General features: G+C 51.4%; 7 protein-coding genes across 7 annotated transcripts; 4 read left to right on the top strand and 3 right to left on the bottom strand.

Annotated features, from left to right (window-relative positions):
• Positions 1–372: 372 nt before the first annotated feature.
• Positions 373–2,127, top strand: N7458_003107 (amidohydrolase; the record flags this gene model as incomplete). Its single annotated transcript, XM_056906490.1, has 2 exons — positions 373–1,546; positions 1,610–2,127. The coding sequence occupies 2 exons, from the start codon at positions 373–375 to the stop codon at positions 2,125–2,127; spliced, it is 1,692 nt and encodes a 563-aa protein (XP_056770597.1).
• Positions 2,128–2,907: 780 nt separating this feature from the next.
• N7458_003106 (type 1 glutamine amidotransferase) lies at positions 2,908–3,837 on the top strand (the record flags this gene model as incomplete). Its single annotated transcript, XM_056906489.1, has 1 exon — positions 2,908–3,837. One exon carries the CDS (start codon positions 2,908–2,910, stop codon positions 3,835–3,837), a length of 930 nt encoding a protein of 309 aa, XP_056770596.1.
• A 109-nt stretch (positions 3,838–3,946) lies between these two features.
• Positions 3,947–6,992, bottom strand: N7458_003105 (Aldolase-type TIM barrel; the record flags this gene model as incomplete). The annotated part of the gene is made up of 5 exons (XM_056906488.1): positions 3,947–5,099; positions 5,258–5,298; positions 5,774–6,101; positions 6,199–6,394; positions 6,920–6,992. The coding sequence occupies 5 exons, from the start codon at positions 6,990–6,992 to the stop codon at positions 3,947–3,949; spliced, it is 1,791 nt and encodes a 596-aa protein (XP_056770595.1).
• A 592-nt stretch (positions 6,993–7,584) lies between these two features.
• N7458_003104 (cysteine--tRNA ligase) lies at positions 7,585–10,185 on the bottom strand (the record flags this gene model as incomplete). Its single annotated transcript, XM_056906487.1, has 3 exons — positions 7,585–8,763; positions 8,808–9,686; positions 9,754–10,185. 3 exons carry the CDS (start codon positions 10,183–10,185, stop codon positions 7,585–7,587), a joined length of 2,490 nt encoding a protein of 829 aa, XP_056770594.1.
• Positions 10,186–10,398: 213 nt separating this feature from the next.
• trm61 (tRNA 1-methyladenosine methyltransferase subunit GCD14) lies at positions 10,399–11,839 on the top strand (the record flags this gene model as incomplete). The annotated part of the gene is made up of 2 exons (XM_056906486.1): positions 10,399–10,763; positions 10,813–11,839. 2 exons carry the CDS (start codon positions 10,399–10,401, stop codon positions 11,837–11,839), a joined length of 1,392 nt encoding a protein of 463 aa, XP_056770593.1.
• A 380-nt stretch (positions 11,840–12,219) lies between these two features.
• N7458_003102 (UBA/TS-N domain protein) lies at positions 12,220–14,993 on the bottom strand (the record flags this gene model as incomplete). The annotated part of the gene is made up of 2 exons (XM_056906485.1): positions 12,220–12,321; positions 12,390–14,993. 2 exons carry the CDS (start codon positions 14,991–14,993, stop codon positions 12,220–12,222), a joined length of 2,706 nt encoding a protein of 901 aa, XP_056770592.1.
• Positions 14,994–17,713: 2,720 nt separating this feature from the next.
• N7458_003101 (TMEM198/TM7SF3 family protein) lies at positions 17,714–21,278 on the top strand (the record flags this gene model as incomplete). The annotated part of the gene is made up of 4 exons (XM_056906484.1): positions 17,714–18,183; positions 18,235–18,283; positions 18,337–18,724; positions 18,778–21,278. The coding sequence occupies 4 exons, from the start codon at positions 17,714–17,716 to the stop codon at positions 21,276–21,278; spliced, it is 3,408 nt and encodes a 1,135-aa protein (XP_056770591.1).
• Positions 21,279–21,467: the final 189 nt, after the last annotated feature.

Genomic DNA, 21,467 nt, shown 5'->3' with positions numbered 1-21,467 from the left:
ATATCTTAGTACTGTCATTGCATCTTAACGTAGTTTCTTTATTACCTGCTCTTCCGTTATTGTTTCTGATCTGTCTTTGTACAACCCGAGTAGCTGTTTCTTCATGCTCCTCTTTAGACCGGAATTATTTCCGCGGAGTAGTTCTATATCACCCACTTGTTCATCGCTAGCACCCCTGGATGTCGCGACTCTAGATTCTTTGTGGAGAAACTGACATGTCGTCTTTCCGCTTCCAGACCGACTTCCGCGATGCTGTGCGGGGTATATCAAAAGCGAGGTCTACCTGGTCGTGAACCGAAAGCCGAAGGCTATAAAGGCAAAACATCTTAGTATCACACTAGCTCTGGTCATTTTCCACCTGCTTAGTTCAAAATGTATTCCTCTACAGGCCCAAACAACTCGGTAGCCTATTACAATGGCCAGATCTATACAGTTAATCCTGCCCAGCCATGGGCCCAGGCTTTCATTGTATCGGCAACTGGTATAATCGAAGCAATTGGTACCGAAGAGGAGATTCTAAAGATCGCCAGCTCGCGCAACCTCATCCGATATGACCTCGCTCAACGATTTGTCATGCCGGGCATCCACGATGCCCACACTCATATTTTACTCGCCAGTATGCAAGCTCTGAACGAGTCATCTATTGGTTTCGATTCGGGTGCGAACAATATTGGCCAACGATTGCAGGATGGTATATGTGCTTGCGCGTATCACAATGTGGCAGGAGACTGGGTAATTGGCAATTTCTATCAAGCGAGTTTCTTCCCCGATGGTATCCCCGATCGGAAATATCTGGATTCTAAGTATCCGACCACGCCGGTACTCGTGCGGGAGGTCTCATGTCATCGGATTCTTCTCAACACTGCCGGTTTGAAGAGGGCAGGCATCGACCCTAATCATGCAGTAGATCCTCCAGGTGGCTTTTATGTCCGCCGTTCTGATGGAACCCTGACTGGAGAAGTGGCTGAAAACGCGATGAGCCAGGTCTTCTCCAAGCTTCCCATTACACCCCTATCCCATGCCAAACGAGCTTTGGAGTTTGGTATACGCATGTGTCTCAAGTATGGGATCACTTCATGTCAAGAGGCCTCCGCCAACTCGTTATACCTCCATGCCCTCCAGGAACTGGAACAGGAAAACCGCCTTGACCTAGACATTTACACCCATATTGTCTGTGCACCTGAGACATTTGCCATGGAGCCTCGTGAGAGTCTTGCCGCCTTACTAGACGTGGCCAATGGCTTCCGCAGCCAACATGTGCACACAAATTTCGTCAAGTTCTGGCTCGACGGGGCGCCATTACCGCCACAATTCACCCAGTGTGACCTTGATGCAGAGGGACGCCCGGAGAAGAAGCACATGGTGATTGACTGGGGCTTTTTGGAGGAGGCAGTAACCAAGTATGATGCGCGGGGCATGACCTGCAAGCTTCATGTTGCGGGTGAAGGATCGGCTCGAGGGGCGCTAGATGTTTTGGAAAGAGTTCGAAAGGCCAATCCCAATGGACCAAGACATGAGCTTGCGCATTGTAGTGCAGTTCACGAGGGTAAGTTTGTAATCTGTCCCGACGAGAAGCCCTTTCGCTTACTGAGACTTTTATCTTTAACAGATGATGTCCCTCGTTTTGCGAACAACCGAATCACTGCTGAAATGTCGCCTGCTATTTTCCATGAGCCTGTCGTCAAGGAGATACCACACCTTCTCAAATGGCCTTTCAATCGGGTCTTGGAAACAGGAGCACATATGACCATCGGTTCAGATTGGCTTTTGCCAGAAACACCAAGCCTTTTTGACGCACTTGCTGCCATCGTCGAAAGAGTGGAAGTTTGGCCAGGTGGCCGTAGAAGCTCGGCTCTGGAGCTCGGAAAGTCTAAAAAGGAGCGAGGAGGAGAGATTCTTTGCCGAGTCATTACACTGAGCGGCGCAGAGGCGGTTGGGGCACAAGACCGAACTGGAAGTCTGGAAGTGGGAAAGAAGGCAACTTTCATCGCTGTAGATCGCGATTTAAGCAAGGGCAACTTCTCTAGTGCTACTGTCTTGAAGACATGGTTTGAGGGCCGGCTGGTCTATGACTGCAAGGATTATGAGTCGGTTGCGATACCATCGACCTCAAACAGCAAACTTTGAGGAACAAGCTGATGTATTGGGTAGAAGCAGCAATTTGGTCTGGGGTTAGATCAAAGCTAGATAACTGTTTGAAGTACCCTAGTATCTTTTCAGCGCGAGAGTTCTATGCACAGACTCATCCACGGATGTGATGCTGCCCTGTCTGCTGCTCCTGATGTGATGTTTAACCCCCGGTAGCAACCTTCGGAGTACAGGACAGATTCGATCAGAGAAAATTCCATTCCTGATGTTTTGAGACCGTCATCTGATGGCCAGAGTTTTTACCTCTATGTAACGCATCCAGATGTATCCACTCTGGTGCCCCATATCTGGGGTAGCAAGTGGCTGACACGAAAGTTTCGGTGAATCGTGACCACACGGAGTATGAAATTCTTCTTGTACGCAAGATCATTAGACAATCGATTTCCAATGCAATTTAGGCTCAGAGTGATCAGAACCTTCCCACTCGTTGACTGGCGCCCAGGAAGTGGGGCTCCAAATAAGCTCTTCGGTCAACATCCCCAGATCCAATCTTTTACCTAATGAATCCCGATCAGTTGGGGTCACTCGTATTATTCTGTGGTAACTTTTATTACGCGACAATATTGTGATTATTCACAGTTTTCTAGGATCCTTATGAGTTTTGAACAATTTTACCTAAGTAATTCCGATGCGAAGTCGGAGTTCGGTCGTTGGTATGTTCGGGATATCGTTGGCTTCACCGAGTAGATATTTTACCGCCGTCCTCTGTCTTCTCAGCTTTCAAAGGCAAAGGCTATCATATCTCACAAGTTCATCAAAATGGTTCGCAGCATTCACATTGCCGTTCTCGATGTCGATATCCCAGCGCGTCGCTTGTACGAGGCTCGGGGCCTTTGCAGCGCCCACTTCCGCGACATCCTGAAAGAAACCGCCGCGCACTTGAACGAAAACAACCCAGCCATCAACGACCCAATCGAGATTACTATTACTCCATATGATATTCGCGGAGGGCACTACCCGGACTTTCACTTACTGCGTGGTGATGCGACCCAAGAACAATTCCCAGTATATAAACCTATCGACGCAGTCCTGATTACCGGAGGCTCACCAGGAGTGTATGAAATGCCCGAGTCGCCCTGGATGCAAATCCTGGAAAAGTTCATCAAGGCTGTCTACAACGACTATCCAGAGGTCCGCCTCATGGGTACTTGCTTCGGTCACCAGTTGATTTCCCACGTTTTGGTGCGGGTTCCGAACGACCCTGTTCGAGACGTGTACGTCGAGAAGTGTCCGCTTGGTCGTGAAGTGGGAATTTATACTGTGCAATTGGAGGAAGAGTTCGTTAAATACTTTCCATCCGCGCTGAGCCACCTTCCGCAAGGTCAACTCCGCATTCAAATGTTCCACGGTGACCGTGTGATGGCCGTGGAAAAAGGCCAGGTTGTAACCCTTTCCGATACGCCACCAGTTTCCCTTCCTGCTCCGTGGATCAATATCGGAAGTACCCCTATTTGCCCTATCCAGGGCCTATACAACCCCGGCAGAGTTCTGACTGTGCAAGGTCATTATGAGATGGACGCTTTTGCGACATCAAAGATGTGCATTGAGAATGCCCCCGTCATGGGATGGAAGGAGTCCAAGTTGGCACTTTTCTTGGAGCAGGTGGGACCTGACACCAAGGAGCGACGCGATGATGCTAGAGCATTTGCGAAGGCAGTCATCTCCTTCTTGGCTGATCTTGAGCAATGACTGTACGGACACTTCACTTCATTCAAGTGGCATTATTATGAAGCCATGCTCGCAGCGCTACCTTGTTCACATCATTTTCTTCATTCATATGTACATAAGCGATTTTTATTCATTCTTCATCATACTCTTCATCATACTCTTCATCCAAACTCTTCTCATCCCTATACAAGAAGAACTGCACGAAAATTCCCATATCCAACAATAAAGTTCCAAAACTGCCCACAAGCCAGGACAGATTCACCAGGACATAACGTCCATATAAGGCTGCCGCTTCTCCAGGACGGCAATGCGGGCGATAGCGGCGCGAGAAATCGTCCACACTGTTCGTGACTGACGCTGTACCTTGGCAGACTGGGGAGTATGCCATGATAGACAAGACGTAGGTCAAGTTACCAATACAGGCGAACAGGAAGAACAACAAAGAGACTCCATCCGTAGACTTGCGGCGGTAATTGAGTAGCAGCTGAGGGACTCGTGAGCCGAGATAGAACACAGCGCACAAGTATCCAAAGGCCTGACCAAGAGGGTCCAAAGTGAGAGGCTCGGGGTCTGATTTCGATTTCTTGGATCCCAGGCTAACGTACCAGCCGAGGATACCAGCAGCACAGACGAGACCAATGGCTGTGGTGTTGAAGAGAATGGCCTGAATAGTAGTGATACGACGGCGACGTCGTTGATAACGAGCTTTATCGGAGTCTGGCTCGATGAAAGGGGTCGCAGGGGACAGGTGTGTCCCATCTACATGGAGATGCACAATGTCCCTGAACGACGAAGCGGAGGGTCGTCTGCGTTGTGCCGACGAGGACGACGTGGGACGAGCGCGGTCTTGAGGATCTTGTGCTTTAGCTGCATTCCCAGCGGGATCCTGAATTTGGACATGTCCATTTGGCTTTGGCAGCAAAGCTGATCGTTCTGTCGGCGCTACCCCGACCTCAGAGACAGTACTTCCTTCGCTGTCCAGAGCACCAGTAGCGACCGGACCGGGTTCCGGAGACGGTGATGAAGAGAATTCATCCCGAATGTTAAAGCCCCGGTAGTAGAAACATTGCCCTAGAAGAACAATATCCGCAAGGGTGTAATAAACAGCGAGAATGATCATTGTTGGAAGCACGCCCTGTAGGACGGCGCCAAGAATATTGAAGACATCACCAGCTAGCCAGACGATCAGAAAGAGAAGGGATAGACCATCGGCAGAGCCACGGCGAAAATTCTCAATGATCTGAGGTGAGAATACGACAACCCAGCAAGCAATTGAGATCGAGCTATAGATAGGTTAGTGAATTGAGGAAACCCGTAGATATGTGTTGAGGTGTGGGAGATCGACGAATCGGACATTTTAGACCGACTTGCATGCAGAATGCCTCGTGCGCACGGGAATGGTTGGTCAATTTTGCGTTCCAAGCAGAACAGCGTCACTTACCCACAAATGCCACTCAAAGCCTCGATGTTGAGATTGGCCGCCTGTGGAGGAAACATGTCGCGTTAGTGGAAAATATGCACCTTGAATCCCAGCCACGTATGCCGCTCTGAAGAGGCAGCGAAGTCACGTATGAGGGCTCAGAGCTTAGGAACCAAAAATGCAAATAAGATGCGATCCCGATACTTGCCAAGCTAATGCAATTGTTGAAGAGGAAAAGTTAGAGAAATCCGCGGGTCCAAGTGGATGACGTCGGGTGGTCACGTGTTCTTAATCTATATGACTCTTTCGGGTGTAAAGTCAACCTTACCGTGGATGGGAGCTCAATTGTCGAGATTTATTCAAAAGAATACTATGAATGCATAACTTCAAAATGACTGAGAGATTGTGCGGTCAAGCTACAGCTTTCATCATACTTTCCAGCTTGTCCTGGAAATCACAGAAAATGTTGACTGCCTAATTCAGCGTTTCCTAGTTAGCAAAACCCCTTTTGATTCATACACTACATTCTTTACATACCTCGGTTAGTTTCCTTTGACTGGCGCCGCCTCTGTCCCGAACAAATGTAATCTGGTATCGACCGTGGTCATGAATATACGATGTACCTGGCAGCGGAACGGGCTCGAGTGGTGCAGAATCAAACAAGGATTTGACATCAATGGACATGGGCTGTGTCAACTGTGCCAGCAAATGAGGTGCAATCGTGAGATGGTCCGCCCCAGCAAGCATAAAGATCTCCTCGGTCGATGTCAAGCTCGCCGGTAGAACCTTGGTCGGGGCTTGAACAGACTTGTAGTATTGCTGAATGGCGACGCAGAGAGATAGCAGCTTTTGGTCATCCACAATACTATGAGAGCATTCAGCAATGTAGTTCAAAATATTTCGCTCATGTCGGGGAAAATGCTGACCCTGCATTGACCTGGACCTTGAGCTCGTTCACATACGGGGCCACATATGTACAGCCCACTTCAGCAGCAAGTACGGCTTGCGGCATGCTAAACAGAGTAGTGGCAAGGGTACGAACACCGGCTAGTTCGAGCGTGCGACATGCCAGCATGCCTTCCCAGGTACTCGGGATCTTGATAGCAATGCGAGTGCCATCGAAACCGGGTTGCACGTGCTGAAATAGCTGCACGATTCCTATTGGCTAGCTGTCAACATACTGCTGGTGAGTCAAGTAGGAATGAAAATAACATACGAAGAGCGTTCACAACTGTCCTCTCGGAGGAATACGAATGGTACGGATTGATTTGTACGTGGACGAGACCACGAATGTGTTTTGCCATTCCAACAGCAAGGCGCACCATCTATCTGTTCATCAGTCGATAGGTACTAAAGTAGAACGAGGATCGAGACTTCTTATTACCGCAATCTCCACGGCCAGTTCTTCAACGCTGATGGAAGAGTACTTGGAATGTAAAGCCTTAGCATCAGCCTTGGATACTGCCGTGATCTCGGACCGTGCAGGCTTGGAGAGCTCTCCGAATGCGATGGCCTCGAACAAAGTGTCAGTTTTACACAAGTAGAGAGCAGCTATAGTGTCCACATAGTGTCCACCAATATCCTCACCTGGTTAGACGTGCAGTCTTGGAAAGGACCTAGAGTTTTGGCGACTTTACATCGTCAGGGCGAAAATGATCAAGTTTGCTGGTTGGGAACACATACCTTCATCATCCAAGGTATCACAGTCCACAAGGGTGCTCGAGCGCATGTAATCAAAGCCACTTTGAGTCGTCATCTTGGATGGAGCGATGAACCATAAAGGGAGAAACGATGATTGTTTGATGGATACCTGGCTCTGGGAATCTATGTAGAACAAGAGTTGAGAGATGGAGAACGGAAAAAGGATACTCCCTAGCAAGAGACGCAGTACACATCCCACCTCCTCTTTCTAAACGCCTGCAATCAGTGGGGGTACCCAACGAGGCAAGTTACCCGGTGTCCCCATGCGCCGAGAACAATGTGGAGAGGGGCGAGACTCGCCCTGCCTGTCCAAGCCAGTGGCTTCGTGACAAGCCTGCGTCGGAGATGGTCCGACGAGCCAATGACCACGGCTCTGTGTCACATACGCAGACATGTCCGATCTCTGACTCAATTGACGGTCGAAAAAGAGGTGTATGTACATCTCCAACTCCGAAATGTGGAAGCAGATTTAGCCTAAACGCTTACGAGGGAAACAAATTGTCTTGAACAGATACATGCTTATAGATGTACTTGTGCCAACACTATAAACCAAAATGAACGCCCCGCGATGCATGTCCGAAGAACCACCCGAGATAACCGCGAAAATTAAACAACATAATAGAAGGTTTTTGGTGCTGAGTGATACCCTATTTGGCTTGGCTAGCCAGCCACGCCTCATGCGCCTTCTTCTGGCGCTCCCAGTCCTTACGGAGCTTCTTCGTGCGGCTCTTGGTGAGTTCCTCGCCAGCAGCATCACGTGTGGGTAGACCTTCGTCGTCCCAGGCGCTATACTCGTTGGTTCGGAACATCTCAAGGTGGCTCAGCTTGCCCTTCTCCAACTGCTTCAGAGCTTCCTGTTCGCGCTTCTGCTTCTCTAGAAGCTTCTGTTTGGCACGAGCTTCCTTCTCCTCCCGAGCTTGGATCATGTCCCGTGTGACGGGACGGACAAGTGCAGGGAGGTTGTCCCGATCCTCGAGGTAGATACCCAGGTCGAACAGGTCAATATCCCGGACGCGATCGCAAAGGGCGAGAATGTCCTTGCCGGCCGAGTCGGATGACTTGAGAGAGGAGACCTTGCTTCGGAAGTTGGACAAAACCTCGGCGTAGGGCTTCGCTGACTCGATAACCTCGGATGGCAAAGTTTCCTTAACAGCCTCTTCGATTTGCTGCGGTGAGATGCCCTGCTTGGAGCGAGCCGCTTGACGGAGAGTATCCCGCATGGAAGAAAGTGGGTAGAGGAATGGCTTGGCTTCCTCGGGAACGTCGATGCCTGACCATCCGATCTCAGTGCTGTCGGCAGGTGTAGCCCCATTCAAGCCAAGCATGTTGACGAGCGAGGTCACCCAGCGGGCAGCAGCCTCGACGTCCTTGGGGTTCAGGATAGCCTTGTCAGCGCTGTTGTACTTGGTAATGAGCTCAGAGATGGTTTGCATGACACCGGGTGTGTTGAAAGAGTCGCAGAGGTGCTTGTGCACGGCAGCCTTGGCGGCATCCAAATCAGCGCCAAAGGTAGTATCGGTAGCTGAGCCCTGAAGAGCAGCCGCATCCTTCATCTTAAGGAAGAAGTTGTTCACCTTGTCTTCCCAAGCGTTACCAGAGCTAACCAGCTCATCGGTGATCTCACAACCCTCCTTCCAGCCACCGAGAAGGAAGACAATGCGCAGACTCCGGGGCGTCCAATCTTTCCGGTCGAGGGCTTCCCGGATCGTAGTGAAGTTCTTCAGCGACTTGGACATCTTGGAGCCTTGGATGGACAGGTGGCCCATGTGCAAGAAGTAGTTGACCCACTGCTCATGCTGGTGGCCATCATCCCAGTATGCCTCACTCTGAGCCAGCTCATTATCGTGGTGCGGGAAAGCAAGATCAATACCCCCGAATGGATATCCATCTGCTTACCCAGGCGGGCCGAGGCCATGGCTGAGCACTCAATGTGCCATCCAGGACGACCCTTGCCCCAAGCGCTGGACCAGCTCGGCTCTCCGGGCTTGGAAGACTTCCAGAGCGCGAAGTCAGAAGCACTCCGCTTCTCCGTAGTCTTTGTAATCAAAGAGCCCTCGCCCTCGGCAGCCAGCTTATTATCAGAACGACTCCAGGGCTCCAGGCGAGCATACGGATGGCCGGCAGCCTCAAAGGCACTGATATCAAAGTAGACAGAACCATCTTCAGTGACGTAACCATACTTGTTCTTGACAATGCGCTCGACGAAATCGGCAATTTCAGCACCATACTCCGTCACGCGAGTGAGCTCATCCGGATCGAGGACATTCAGATCTCGCATATCCTTCATGAATCGGTCTTCGTACTTTTTTGTCAACTTTGTGAAGATGCTGTGGTCATCGGCGTCAATTGAAGAGCCTTTCAGAGAGTCCAAATAGGGCAGCAGAACATCCTGCGCGTTGGTGTAGAAGGATTCTGCAAATAATGCTGGGTCGCCAGCAGTGCTGCCCTCTGCCTTGCTCAGAACTGCTGCAGCGGAAGCCACAGTCTTGATGTGCATCTTGACCTTAGCCTCATCATCACCGGCCTTCTCATTGCCCGGCAGAGCACCACCACTCAGGACCGTCGCATATGCCTTCTCGACCTCCTTCTGGTATTGTGCGGCGGGTAGTTCGGGATCGAGCAAGGACAAGTTCTTCTTCAGGTATGCGGCATATGCTTTCTTGACCGTGTCCAAGACCTCTGGGGTAATTGTCAGGTTTACGGCGACGTATTCGTTGAAAAGGTACTGTTGTCTGGCACGAAGAATGATCTATGGAATGTATGAGTCATTGCGCTCGAGGGGGTGGGGAGGTAGAGGCAAAGAATCACTGCCATACCTTGTCATCGACGTCTGTAATGTTCATAACAAAGTTGACATCAAACTTGAAGTAGTCGCGCATGATGCGCCGAATGATATCGGTGCTGACATAGTTTCGGGCATGGCCCAAATGCGAATCGTCGTAGACTGTCGGTCCGCACGCGTACCAAGAGACCTTCTTTCCAGCTGGGTCAATCGGAACAAAGGGCGTCTTTGACTTGGTGAGCGAGTTCCAAATCTGCAACGACGGGAGCTCTACTCCCGCCGCTGAGGAGGCTGCCGCCATGGCGGCTGTTGACGAGAGGACATGGGCCTGACGGAGACGACTGAAATGGAGGAAAACAGAAACCGCGACTTGGGCAGGAAGAAAGAGCGAGAGAGAAGGAGGGGCATAAAGAGAGAGCGGACCAAACAAGAGGGGCAAGGCAAAAGAGTCAGTCCATCGAGTCATCGTTGCTTGTCCCTTTGATTGGCCCTGATTGGCCCCTGCGTTGCACTCCTTGCGGAGCCCTGAGCCCTAACTACCCAAATAGGAAATACGGCCCAGCTTTTTCTCCGCGCAAAGCTGCGGCGTTCTCGACCTGGAATCTTTTCCAGCGCGATCGACTTTCACAAGGACGGCGCTGAAATAGCTCCCAGCGCCCAGTCGTCCAGCTCGTCCACCATGCCGTCTCCGTTCTTGACCCCCGGAACATTTGCGCACGCCGACGATGTCGCGCTTTTGCATCTGCGCCGCGACCAGACTATCCCGACGATCCTCCGCGCTACAGACGACCAGAACCTGGGCTATAAAGAAGGCAAGGTCTCGAATACTCGTTTCGGCTCGTTCCCGCACAGCACTTTGATCAATCAGCCATGGGGCTCTCAAATCATCGCCTCCAAGGTCGATACTGGTTCCCGAGGCCGCAAGCCCAGCAACAAGCGCAAAGCTGAGGAGCTCGAAGCATCGGGCACCACGACAGGCGCAGAGGAGGACAGTTCTTCCTTGAAGAAACCTGAGGCCGCCTCAAGTGGTTTCCTCCACCTCATGTACCCAACACCCGAGTCCTGGACTTTGTCCCTTCCACATCGAACCCAGGTCGTCTACACTCCCGATTACAGCTATATCCTCCATCGACTTCGCGCGTGCCGGTGGTACGGTCATCGAAGCCGGAGCTGGCAGTGGCTCGTTCACGCATGCGGCAGTTCGCGCCGTGTTCAATGGATACCCCAACGAAGAGTCTGCGACTAAGAAGCGGAGGTTAGGCAAGGTGTGCAGTTTCGAGTTCCACGAGCAAAGAGCGGCCCGGGTCAAGGAGGAGATCACAGAACACGGCCTAGATGGACTAGTGGAGGTAACACATCGCGATGTTTACGAGGATGGTTTCTTGCTGGGCGACCCCAAGACCGGCCGGTCACCCAAAGCGAGTGCCATCTTCTTGGACTTGCCTGCTCCATGGCTTGCTTTGAAACACCTGGTTCGTAAGCCGGTTTCTGGAAGTGAATCTCCCCTTGATCCCTCCTCGACCGCCTACTTGTGCACATTCTCCCCGTGCTTGGAGCAAGTCGAACGCACCATCCGCCTGATGCGCCAGCTCGGATGGCTGGATATTTCCATGGTCGAGGTCAATCACAACCGAATCGATGTGAAGCGAGACCGTATCGGACTAGATTGTGAAGGTGTACGTGGAGCCACTGTTCATCCCAAGTCAGTAGACGAGGCCATGACCAAGCTTCGAAGCGACGAAGAACGAGCAAAGAAGCTGCGACTAGCCCATGCTGAAGGCACTCGGGTAGACACTTCTATCTTGGAAGAACTTGCCAATAGCCCCAAGGAGCAACCCGCCATTACATATAATTTGGGTCGACTGGTGCATCGGACAGAGCCGGAGATCAAGACGCATACCTCTTACTTGGTATTCGCCATCCTTCCTCGAGATTGGTCTGAGGAAGACGAACAGAAATGCCGACAAAAGTGGCCTTCAGATAAGCTAGAGGCGGAAACGAAGGAGGTACCCAAGAGCCGGAAGCAGCAGAAGAAGGAGTTCAAGGAGCTGCGTCTTCGAGAAATAAAAGAAGAGGAAGACCAGAAAAAACAGCAATCGACGGAGAGCAGCGAGGCATGATCATCCGCTTGCTTTATATTAATGCATATCACAAGGTGTACTTCTAACATAAATCATTGACAAAAGCGTTTTGTTACTTTTTGACCGTATCAACAATCCTGATCTGTCTGTGCCTAAAAGGATAACCTGCCCGATTGTAGGATAACTTAAAGTCAGCATCATCTTTTTGAGATATTATGACCATCTCTTAGATACAATACAATGGATGGTTGTAGTCATAATCTCATGTGCATATTGACCATTGGAGGCCATAAATGGGCTATGTTCTAGAAAAAAGATGCTCTTAAAGAAGACAATATGTGACAAGAGGCTTCACAATTCAGAAAATTCAATTGAAACGCTGCCACAGGACCAGCGTTCAGCAAACCAAATTGCCGACATCACAGATTGTTCTCCACTCGGAACTTGTCCCAGGCCTCATTCAGCGTTCCAAACACAGCGCCAGCAATCATGCGCTGTTCGGTGGTGGCAGTCGTAGAAATCTAAGCAGCCGCAATTAGTAAAAATAATCCACAGACACCGGCGAATCAAGAAAAGAACAAGAGCATACCTTGTCAGGGTGAACCTTTGCAATACCCTTCATGTACTGAATCTTGACCTTGTTGGGCAAGACCAGCTCCGACAAGCCAATCTTCTTCCAGCCGGAGTCGGGCCAGAGCACAGTGTCGAGACTACCAAGCAAGGCACGCAGATTATCCTGCTTGCCATTCTTCCATGCCGCGATCTTTGCATCGACACTATCGGTAAGAGCGAACTTCTCTTCGTCGGCACGTTCGGCGGCCTCGTTGGCCTCCCGCAGTCGACTAACAGCTGCCGAGTCTTGGCCGGAAGCAGCACCGCCAGAGAGATCTGACAGCGCAGACGTCTTCTTGGGTACGGGTGTTGACCTCTTTTTGACCGGGGCTGCGGGTTTCGAGGGAGGTTTGCTGATTCCAGCAGCCTTCTCGCATCGGTTCCTGCCCTGGATGCTAGTACTTCCGCCGTGGCCGGATTCCACGGCTAACTTCCACGCCTGGGCTGCGTCTGCCCATCGTTCAAGCTGTTCCAAAGCTTCGGCCTTCCGAGTCAGCGCCTTGCCAAAGAAGTCTTTCATGGGCTTGGCGGTCTCGCCGTTGCCGAGGTCAATTGACTCATCCTCGCCCTTGGACGGCCCGATCAATTTCAATATAATATCAGCATCGTCGATAGCGCCTTTGGGCTCACCGATCTTCAGACCGGTCATCGCTCGGTTACTGCGAACAATAATCGTGATCGGGTGCTGATCAGGGAGCATGCCGAGTGCAGTAGAGAAACTTTGGTGTGCAGCTGCATAGTCGCCCCGCTTGTACGCATCTGCAGCTTTCTCGCGATGGCGGTGAGTCGATTGCAGAGCCTCTGCAGATACGCGCGGTATGGACCGAGGCGGGGCCTTGGAGCGCACTGGAATAGAGGCTGAAGGCGCGGGCGGCGGTCGAGCCTGAGGTGGGGAGGTTCGGTTTGATGGCTGTGACGAGGGGAGAGGAGAATCAAAGAGATCGACGTTGGGCTCGGCTGCTGGTGGTGGCGCTTGAGGCCGTCGCCGCCTAGCTGGGCTAACATATGCTTGCGCCGACTGCTCCTCGGCAGCAAATCGGGACAGACGAGATTTGGGTTCGGTCGAATTTGGTTGTGATGGCCGCTGTAGGAAGTTGGCCTGTTGCATCTGTTGAGTGGCTGGAGATGGCTGGCGACGCGGATCACTGCTTGAGGGGGTAGGTTGGCGGTGATCCTGCGGGCGAGCAGGCTTTCGAGGCGGTCCCGAATCGCGAGCTTCCAAAAGCAGAGCCTCGTTAGTCAAGTCTTGGGGCTGCGCTTGCGCCTGGTCTCTCTCACCAGCGCGCCGGGGCGGCTGTTGAGGGAACGGCTCGTCGCGAGGCGCAGATGCATCCTTCATCCACTTGGGCTGGCTGGGCTCATTATCGGCATTGAATTCGTTCACGGCTTGTTGGAATTTCTTGCTTCCAGTCTTCCAGAGAGACCCAGCAGTCTTTAATAGATTGTTGCCAAGTTGAGAGGCTATTTGAGCAGGGTCTTTCTCTCCAACTCCGGGGCTTCGACTGTCATCACGCGACCGAGGAGGTTGCGATCTACCTTCCCTCGCCCAGGAAGGGGCATCGCGGTGTCGACCGTCACTTCGTTCCGTACCGGATTGAGTGGGTGCAGGAGATTGCCCTTGGGATTTCTGCCTTGACTCGGCATGTGCTTGAGTGAGAAGCCAACTGACAGCCGCCTGGACATTGGTTCCTGACTCTGTAGTCCTCAGGGCTTGCCGTGATTTATCCGCGGGAAATCCCATATCCACCAGTTCTGCAATCGCCCGGTCAACTTCGTTCGAAGGCATAGGAGAAGCGGACTGATCCTCGCGGTCACGATTGGAGGAAACTGCCCTCTCCGGAGGCGGTTGCGGGCGAGGGATCTCTGACACTGGTTTCCCAAGTAGTCCAAGGAAATCATCGTCGTCTGCTGCCGCCTGCGACGGAGCCGGTGCTGTCTTGGGCTTCAACTTATTGAGTCCAAATGGGTCGTCATCGTCGTCACCAAATGCGCCCAAGCCCCCGGAATTATCCTGCATCGTAATGCCCCCACCAGGTGTGCCTTGCCGCGAATTCGTACCAACCCGGGGAGATGCGTTGGAACTCGGGACTGGGAAGTTTGTCGATGCATCAACGGGAGCAGCGGCGCTAAATGCAGCCAGTATATCGTCATCGTCGTTGTCTGCTTGTGGCGATACGGATTTCGAGATCGGGGCCGTCGCGGGGCTCGGGGTTCGACCGTGTTCCAGGCTATCCCAGAACTGTGAGTTCTGGCCTCCATATTGCGCTTCGTACCGCCTGCGGTCCTCTGCTGCCTTCTTGGCTTTTTCTTCCTGCAATCGCTTCTGTTGCTCTACTAGAGAGACGTTCTTATTCGCCGCAGACGAATTGAATGAGACCAGGTTCGCGAAGCTGTCTCCGGTAGAAGCGGGCGGTTTTGATGGCGAATTGGATCGGTTGGAAGCAGCGGACATCGGTGTTGATCTCCCAGAGGCGCCATTGGGTCGAACATTCGGAAACATGAAGCCAGAGCCCATAGGGGGAGGCTTGTTGGTGGGCGCGTTGGAGTTGGATGACCAACTCAGCCCGTTCAGGTCATCCATGTCGAGCTGGATGAGGGCCAGTCAAGGTATAGGCGGGAGATTGATTGACTGGGATCGGGGGATTAGGGACCAGGAGATGGATATAGTGAGGTTTCCATGATCTCACCGCACACAAAGTGATTCAAAGAATTGACAACGGCAAGTTTGCTAGAAGCAGCTTCATTGAACTTCCGCACTGAACACCCGCGCCCCCTTTGCATGTGGGGATGACCGATGCGGGGCACGTGATGTTTCATCACCAGCGATTTATTTCTGTTCTTCATTGCGTTGGTCAATGTAATAGATCGAGATGGTCTGTTTTTCAGAACAAGTGAGGTAGTATACATACTGTTAAATACACAGGTGCTGAATTTCACGCAAAATGAATTCTATGTAAGGTCTTTTATCTGGAAATGCATGCCTGATGAATCAGAGATATATACTCCTTAGCGTACAAGGTATTCCATGGTTAGAACTAGGCCCAACGTAGCGTTCACAATGAAAATTCATCTTTGTTACCTACCTTTTGCATGCAATATGCCTGCAAAAGTACACATTGGTATCCATCAATACATACTCTTCTCCTTCAAAACCTCATCGGGAGCGTGCCTTTGACTCCCATCCTACCACACCCGATTCGAGGGCCTTCGCCGCTGCCTTAAGCGGTGTAATGTAAGCCTTGAATATCAGGCTTATACAGGTAGACCAGGCAGTCGAGCCTCCCTGGATAACTTTTGAATCGACGTAGGTTTGGGCCATACTGAAATTCATAATCTCCGAACATCCACAATTACCCGATAATACATGGATGGAGGCTCCAGGGCTGATAATCGGACAGGCCTATCAGATCCCTATGATCAGCATTGGGCCCAGGAATCGGGATTACCTTTTCGATATCATTTCCTGCTTGTCGCTTGTTGAGGACTCAACAAGCTAGACCTATCGCGCTAACCCCTATATTATTCATTTCTATGTAGTCTTTCACACCTATTATGGGGACGACGAAATGACTTGGTAATTCTAGTAGGCCATCATTCAAATAGTGATTCAACGAAGCGCAGAAACAATGACACTGCAGGGCCCAAAGCTAGCTACTGCTCGCGTAATTATCCATTATTATGATCTAGACCATGGTCTATGCACTGTACACGTGTATATGCCACAATCTCAACTTGTGGCCAGTGGCCACTCTCACAATTTTCTACAGTACGGGGAACAGGGAGCCAACCATCCTTGGGGACAAATCAGCGCGGGTTGTCTCTGGTCATATGGGACCATCTCCACCGCTGATTGACCCGTTCGCTCCATGAAAAAAAGAACCTGTGGGTGCCAAATTAAGAAAGTCTTATGTTTCAGATGCACCAGTGCAACTCTTTGCCTGACAAGAGCTTTGCCAGACTCGGGAAAGACTCGGCAACCCAAAGCCAATTCTGGACCCAACCATCTCATCTCAGGAACAATGCACACACGGTAACTGTGGTGTGCTGGCTGTTGTGATAGGCCAGCTGACCCTGCGTGCATTACTGTAGCAGAACGAGACGCACAGATCCAATTGATAACTCGATAGATCGGGGCCCATGACCCACTTGGTCAACCCCTAGTTGCGGATGGCGTCGATACCTCCGAGCACGTCCCCTTTCTGGTTCCTGAGAGCTGTCGAGGTGCAGGACTTGCAGATTGTCAATGACGTGAAATAATTACGGTGAGGCCAGCCCATGTAGCGAGCTACTGTATGCAGAGAGGCTGGTGCATGGGTATATAGGTATCCTTTACAGAAGATACATATACCACTGCACCACTGCATCCAAGGAGTCTCCGTATAGGGGGCTGACTGATGGATGATGTGATTGATCATTAGCAACATCCTTGGCTGCCCGCATTCCGCTTGTTGACCTGGGGATGGTCAGGACCAACGGTCGGGGAGTTGAATTATCTTGTTTCGTGCCGTGGCATGATCAACATAGTAAACAGGTTTGCCTAGGTTCCGGCAATTGTACTACTGTACTCCGTACTGTACAGTGCAGACACAGTTTAACCATCATGCTCGACATGAAAACTACTAGGCCGGTTATATGCTCCGAGAAAGTGGATGAGTAGATATATGAGGGGGGCTAATTTCGAATCCCAGCAATCGGCGAACCTCCTAATCTCTTTTCGTCCCTGAGGGCCCGCCACTCATGCGTTCACAAGGAGCTGATCCTTGCTCGATCGTCGTCTCTCGATCGGTGGGGCATTGGATAGCTCACTGACTTGTCGCTGGTCAGTCTCGCGTGGGCGTCTGTTGTCCAATTCCTTGTCGCCTGGCCTGCCCGAAAACTCAAATAGGCCCAAACAATCTGAAAAATGTACATGCGCAGTATCCAGGAGCCCCACGTCGTTCTGGAATTCCTGACTAGCGGTGTCATCAGTCGTTTATAACTATGTAGGGGAGCTCGGGGCTGGGCCTGCTTTTAGAGACTTTTTCTCTTGTTTATTCCATCGACTTTGACCCAATGGGTCCACAACGCTCTGCAGCTTTAATTTTTTCTTCTTCTTAATTCACTAATCTAATTACTGGCGCCCCCCTATCATCTTAATCCTCCCATTCTCTCGATTTCACAAGAACTCGCAATATCGGAGGGTCTCGCGGTTTGATATGCGTTGTCGCGCTTGATAGGAGTCTTATACATATCCGACACAATATACCCTTCGCGCCTCAGCATATCTTGCACTGGAGATAAATCATTCAGGATCAGCGCAAGATGCGGTGGTCAGTATTGAGCACCTTCCTCTGGGTGCTGCTCTTCGGAGTTGCATTATCTGCCCCCGCGAGGGACGTTGCACAACGAAATGTCGATACTACGACGACTGTTGAAAAGAGGGCGGAACAGGATGGGACAACAACGACTGCAGATAATGTGCCCAGTCAAACACCGACGGCTTCTACCATAAGCACTCATGATGCTACGACGGGAGCCACCACCCTACCTACGACGACGACTACGAAAAACACGACTTCTTCAAACACCAGTCACTCCACCTACGTCGCGACGACGATTCCCTCATTAGATGGCTCTACAGGGTCAACTAGTGATAGTCAGGATGGAACGAAACAACAATACACAGGTGGTTTGCCACTCCAGCCGCAAATCACCCCGGCTTGGGGTGTGGGTGGCATCATGCTGTTACTATTGGGGGCGGCGCTGGCTTTTATTGGCATTCGCAATCAATGGTAATTGACTTTTCGCTGGATTTGGGGTTGCTATGGCTAACATTTGATCAGGGTGCATATCTTCTTGTCTACGGGCTTCCTTGCGGCATTAGGTGTAACCGTAAGTTCGGGCTGACACCACCCCTATACCAGGCCGAGGCTAACATGTAGCAGGTACTGATTGTATACGTGATGAGTCCATCCGTAAGCAATGCAGTACAAGGTGGCTATCTGGTTGCGGCCTTCTTTACGGGCGCCGTCTTTGGAGGCCTATCTCTCGTGTTCAGCGAAATTACTGAAGGACTTGGATGTCTACTTGGTGGCTTCTGTACTGGCATGTGGCTCTTGACTGTCAAGTCAGGCGGGCTGGTGACTGATAGTGGAGCGAAGACCGGATTCATCATCGCATTTACCGTGGGCTTCTGGTGTTTATCATTCAGTCATTATACTCGCTCCTATGGATTGATCGTCTGCACTTCCATCTCTGGTGCAACGGCCCTGGTCCTCGGCATCGACTGCTATAGCCGGGCAGGACTGAAGGAGTTTTGGCTTTACATTTGGGGTGAGTCTATGACACAAGCCCCCATATTGTACGGTTGCTAACCGGCACCTTAGGTTTGAACAACGGCATGTTCCCCTTGAACACGAATACATACCCGGTCACTCGCAACATCCGTGTTGAGCTTGCAATCACGGTGATTGTCACAGTGTTCGGCGTGATCGCCCAAATGAGGCTATGGAAAGTGATTAAAGAACGCCGAGTCAAAGAGGAGACATCTCGCAAAGAAGCCGAGAAAAAGAATGAGGAGGCAGAAGCAGAAGTCGGCCGACAATTGGAAGAAAAGAATCTCCGTGAACGCACCGAATGGGAAAACATGTACGGCCATGGTGCCGCCGGCAAAGAACCTTCCATGACAGAGACGGCTGTTGCAGCAGACTCCCGTCGGGGTTCGGATGGGTTTGAGTCCACGACCAATGATAACGAAAAGGGTAATTCGTTTGAGATGAAGGACATGTCGGCCACTGAGCAATCGGCTGGTGCATCTGACACCGGGAAAGACCTCGACGCCGTTGAGGAGGTCGAAACGGAGGCTCTTGAAGAACAGCAGGAAGGCCACACCAACCAGCCTGCGGACCAACAAGCTCAAATTGAGGCCGAGCATGACGGACCACCATCAACGAGACCGGTGACCATGTGGCCTGAGGCAAGGGTGTGTGAAGATACTAGCTCGGAACATGGCGCTGTAGTCGGTTCCGAACCAGGCACGCCTAAATCCAAGCGCTTCTCGGGCAGGTCACTGATGAAACGTCTTTCCTGGCGCAGTGCCAACGGTTCCAACGGTCCCTTAAGTCCCAAGCTCAATGGGCAATCGGAGTCTGAGGAGGCCTTGGTTGCGCAAGACGATGCCAGCTCATCTGTTCTCGGCATCGTGGATGATCTCGCTTCGATCTGCAACAGTGTAGTCTCCGATTGTCACGTTGAGACTGATGACAAGGCACACGAGGGAACGGGGGAAAACAACTTGCCAGTGAAGAATGTGCTAGCTGAAGTAACCCAGGCCGAGCTCAACTCTCAAGCACCGCGTGGTATTTCAACCGAGGGTGAAGGCCCCCTCGTTCCGTCTCTTCCCACAGCAAATGATCAGAATGGCTACGAACCAACCCAACATGGAAATGATTTCCAGATACACCAGGATGACGAAACCGAAGAGTACGATACGACTGTGGCAAATACCCAAGAGGATAGCCAGGCACAAGACACCCAGTGTTTTACATTGCACGTCCAGCCCAACTCACAAGAAACTCCGTCTAATCACGAAACCGCGCCCGTGAATCCTCCCGAGCAGGGGCATGAGAAACAAAATGACCATGAAAACCAAGCACCGGATGCTGAACAAGCCGAGACGGAGGCCGATGAAGACCCTCGGCAGCCCGACGCGGAGCATGCCGAGCGTGAGCTCGATTCGGTGTTCCAGGCAAAGCCATTGAGGAAGAGCAAGAGTGCTAGGCTAGATGCCTCAGCTGTGAAGGAAGTTCCCGAACAAACATCGATGGTGGTCAATTCGTTCCGTACCAACGAATGGGCCAAACATTTGGCCGATGCTGAGCTTCCCGAGATCGAACCCATCCGGCTGGACTGTGAGAATCCTGAAAGTTCAGCTGAAACTGAAGAAGTCGCAGCACCAGTCAATGTGCAAGGCCTCCTTCAGACACCATTGAATGGCCTACCTCCTCCAGTGGTCAACAGCCCGGAGCAGACAATTGCCAGCCCGAAAAAAACGCGTCGACGTTCTTATGGCTCTACCGCGCCTTCTGCCGGACTCCCCAAGTCCAAGACGAAAAACAATATCTACAGCATGTCCGGTGCCAGATCACCGCCGCCTATGTCTCGAAACATCTCTTCTGCCTCATTACTTCCACTACAGGAAAAGGATCACCAGCCAGTGCCAATTCGCAGCACTTCGACCCCATTCCTGGCTATTACAACTCCCACCCAACACCAAGAAAAAGACACACCCGACCTCCCCAGATGGAGTGGGCATCCGCCTCTTCTTGCTGTCCGTGAAGATATGGTGCGAAATCGAATGTCATCAACTTCCCTTCGTTATGACCCTTTTGCATCCCGCAGTCAGTCCCACCTGTCTCTAGCTGACCCAGCACTCATCGCATCGCCACCTTTGTCTATTCCAGAGGAAAGAGATGAGAATGTTGGGACGGATATTGCTGAAGATGCAGACAACGTACCACTATCGAAGCGCCGTGCTATGTTACAGCGCCAAACCATGCAATCCCCTTCATCATCTAGCCTCCAGAGCATCGACCCCGCGCGACCAGTACCCCAAGACTCGCCACGATCAACAGCCGTCATGGCTGCGTGGCGCCAATCAGTTCGAGAGGAAATTTCCCAAAGACGTGACCCATTATCCCAACCTTTCTCTCCTGGGACCCCTGCGAGCAGCGAAAGACCCCGCTGGGGATCTGTGCAGCAGATGCGTGATGCATCAGCGACCACAGTCGAAAATACCATTGCAGATAGGATGCAACGGGGAAGTATGACAGACCTGCACCGTCAAGCGATGCGTCGAATGCAGGCCTCTGCGAACCGCAAGTTATAGTTGTTGGTTTTATTTGATACCCTACTCTCTTTTTATGATAATCTTTTCTTTTCTTTTTTTTCGGGAACTGTTCGGAGTTCGGTCAATATGGGCTTAATCAGTCGCATCTACCTACCATAACCTTCACTGCACATAATTTCTAATGACACAATACTTGATGTATTCAATTGAGGTGCTTCATCCTGGTAC

This window comes from Penicillium daleae (genome assembly GCF_028827525.1).
Source record: "Penicillium daleae strain IBT 16125 chromosome Unknown utg000002l_segment0_segment0, whole genome shotgun sequence".
Lineage (NCBI taxonomy): Eukaryota > Fungi > Ascomycota > Eurotiomycetes > Eurotiales > Aspergillaceae > Penicillium > Penicillium daleae.
This window is presented reverse-complemented; position numbering and strand designations above follow the sequence as displayed.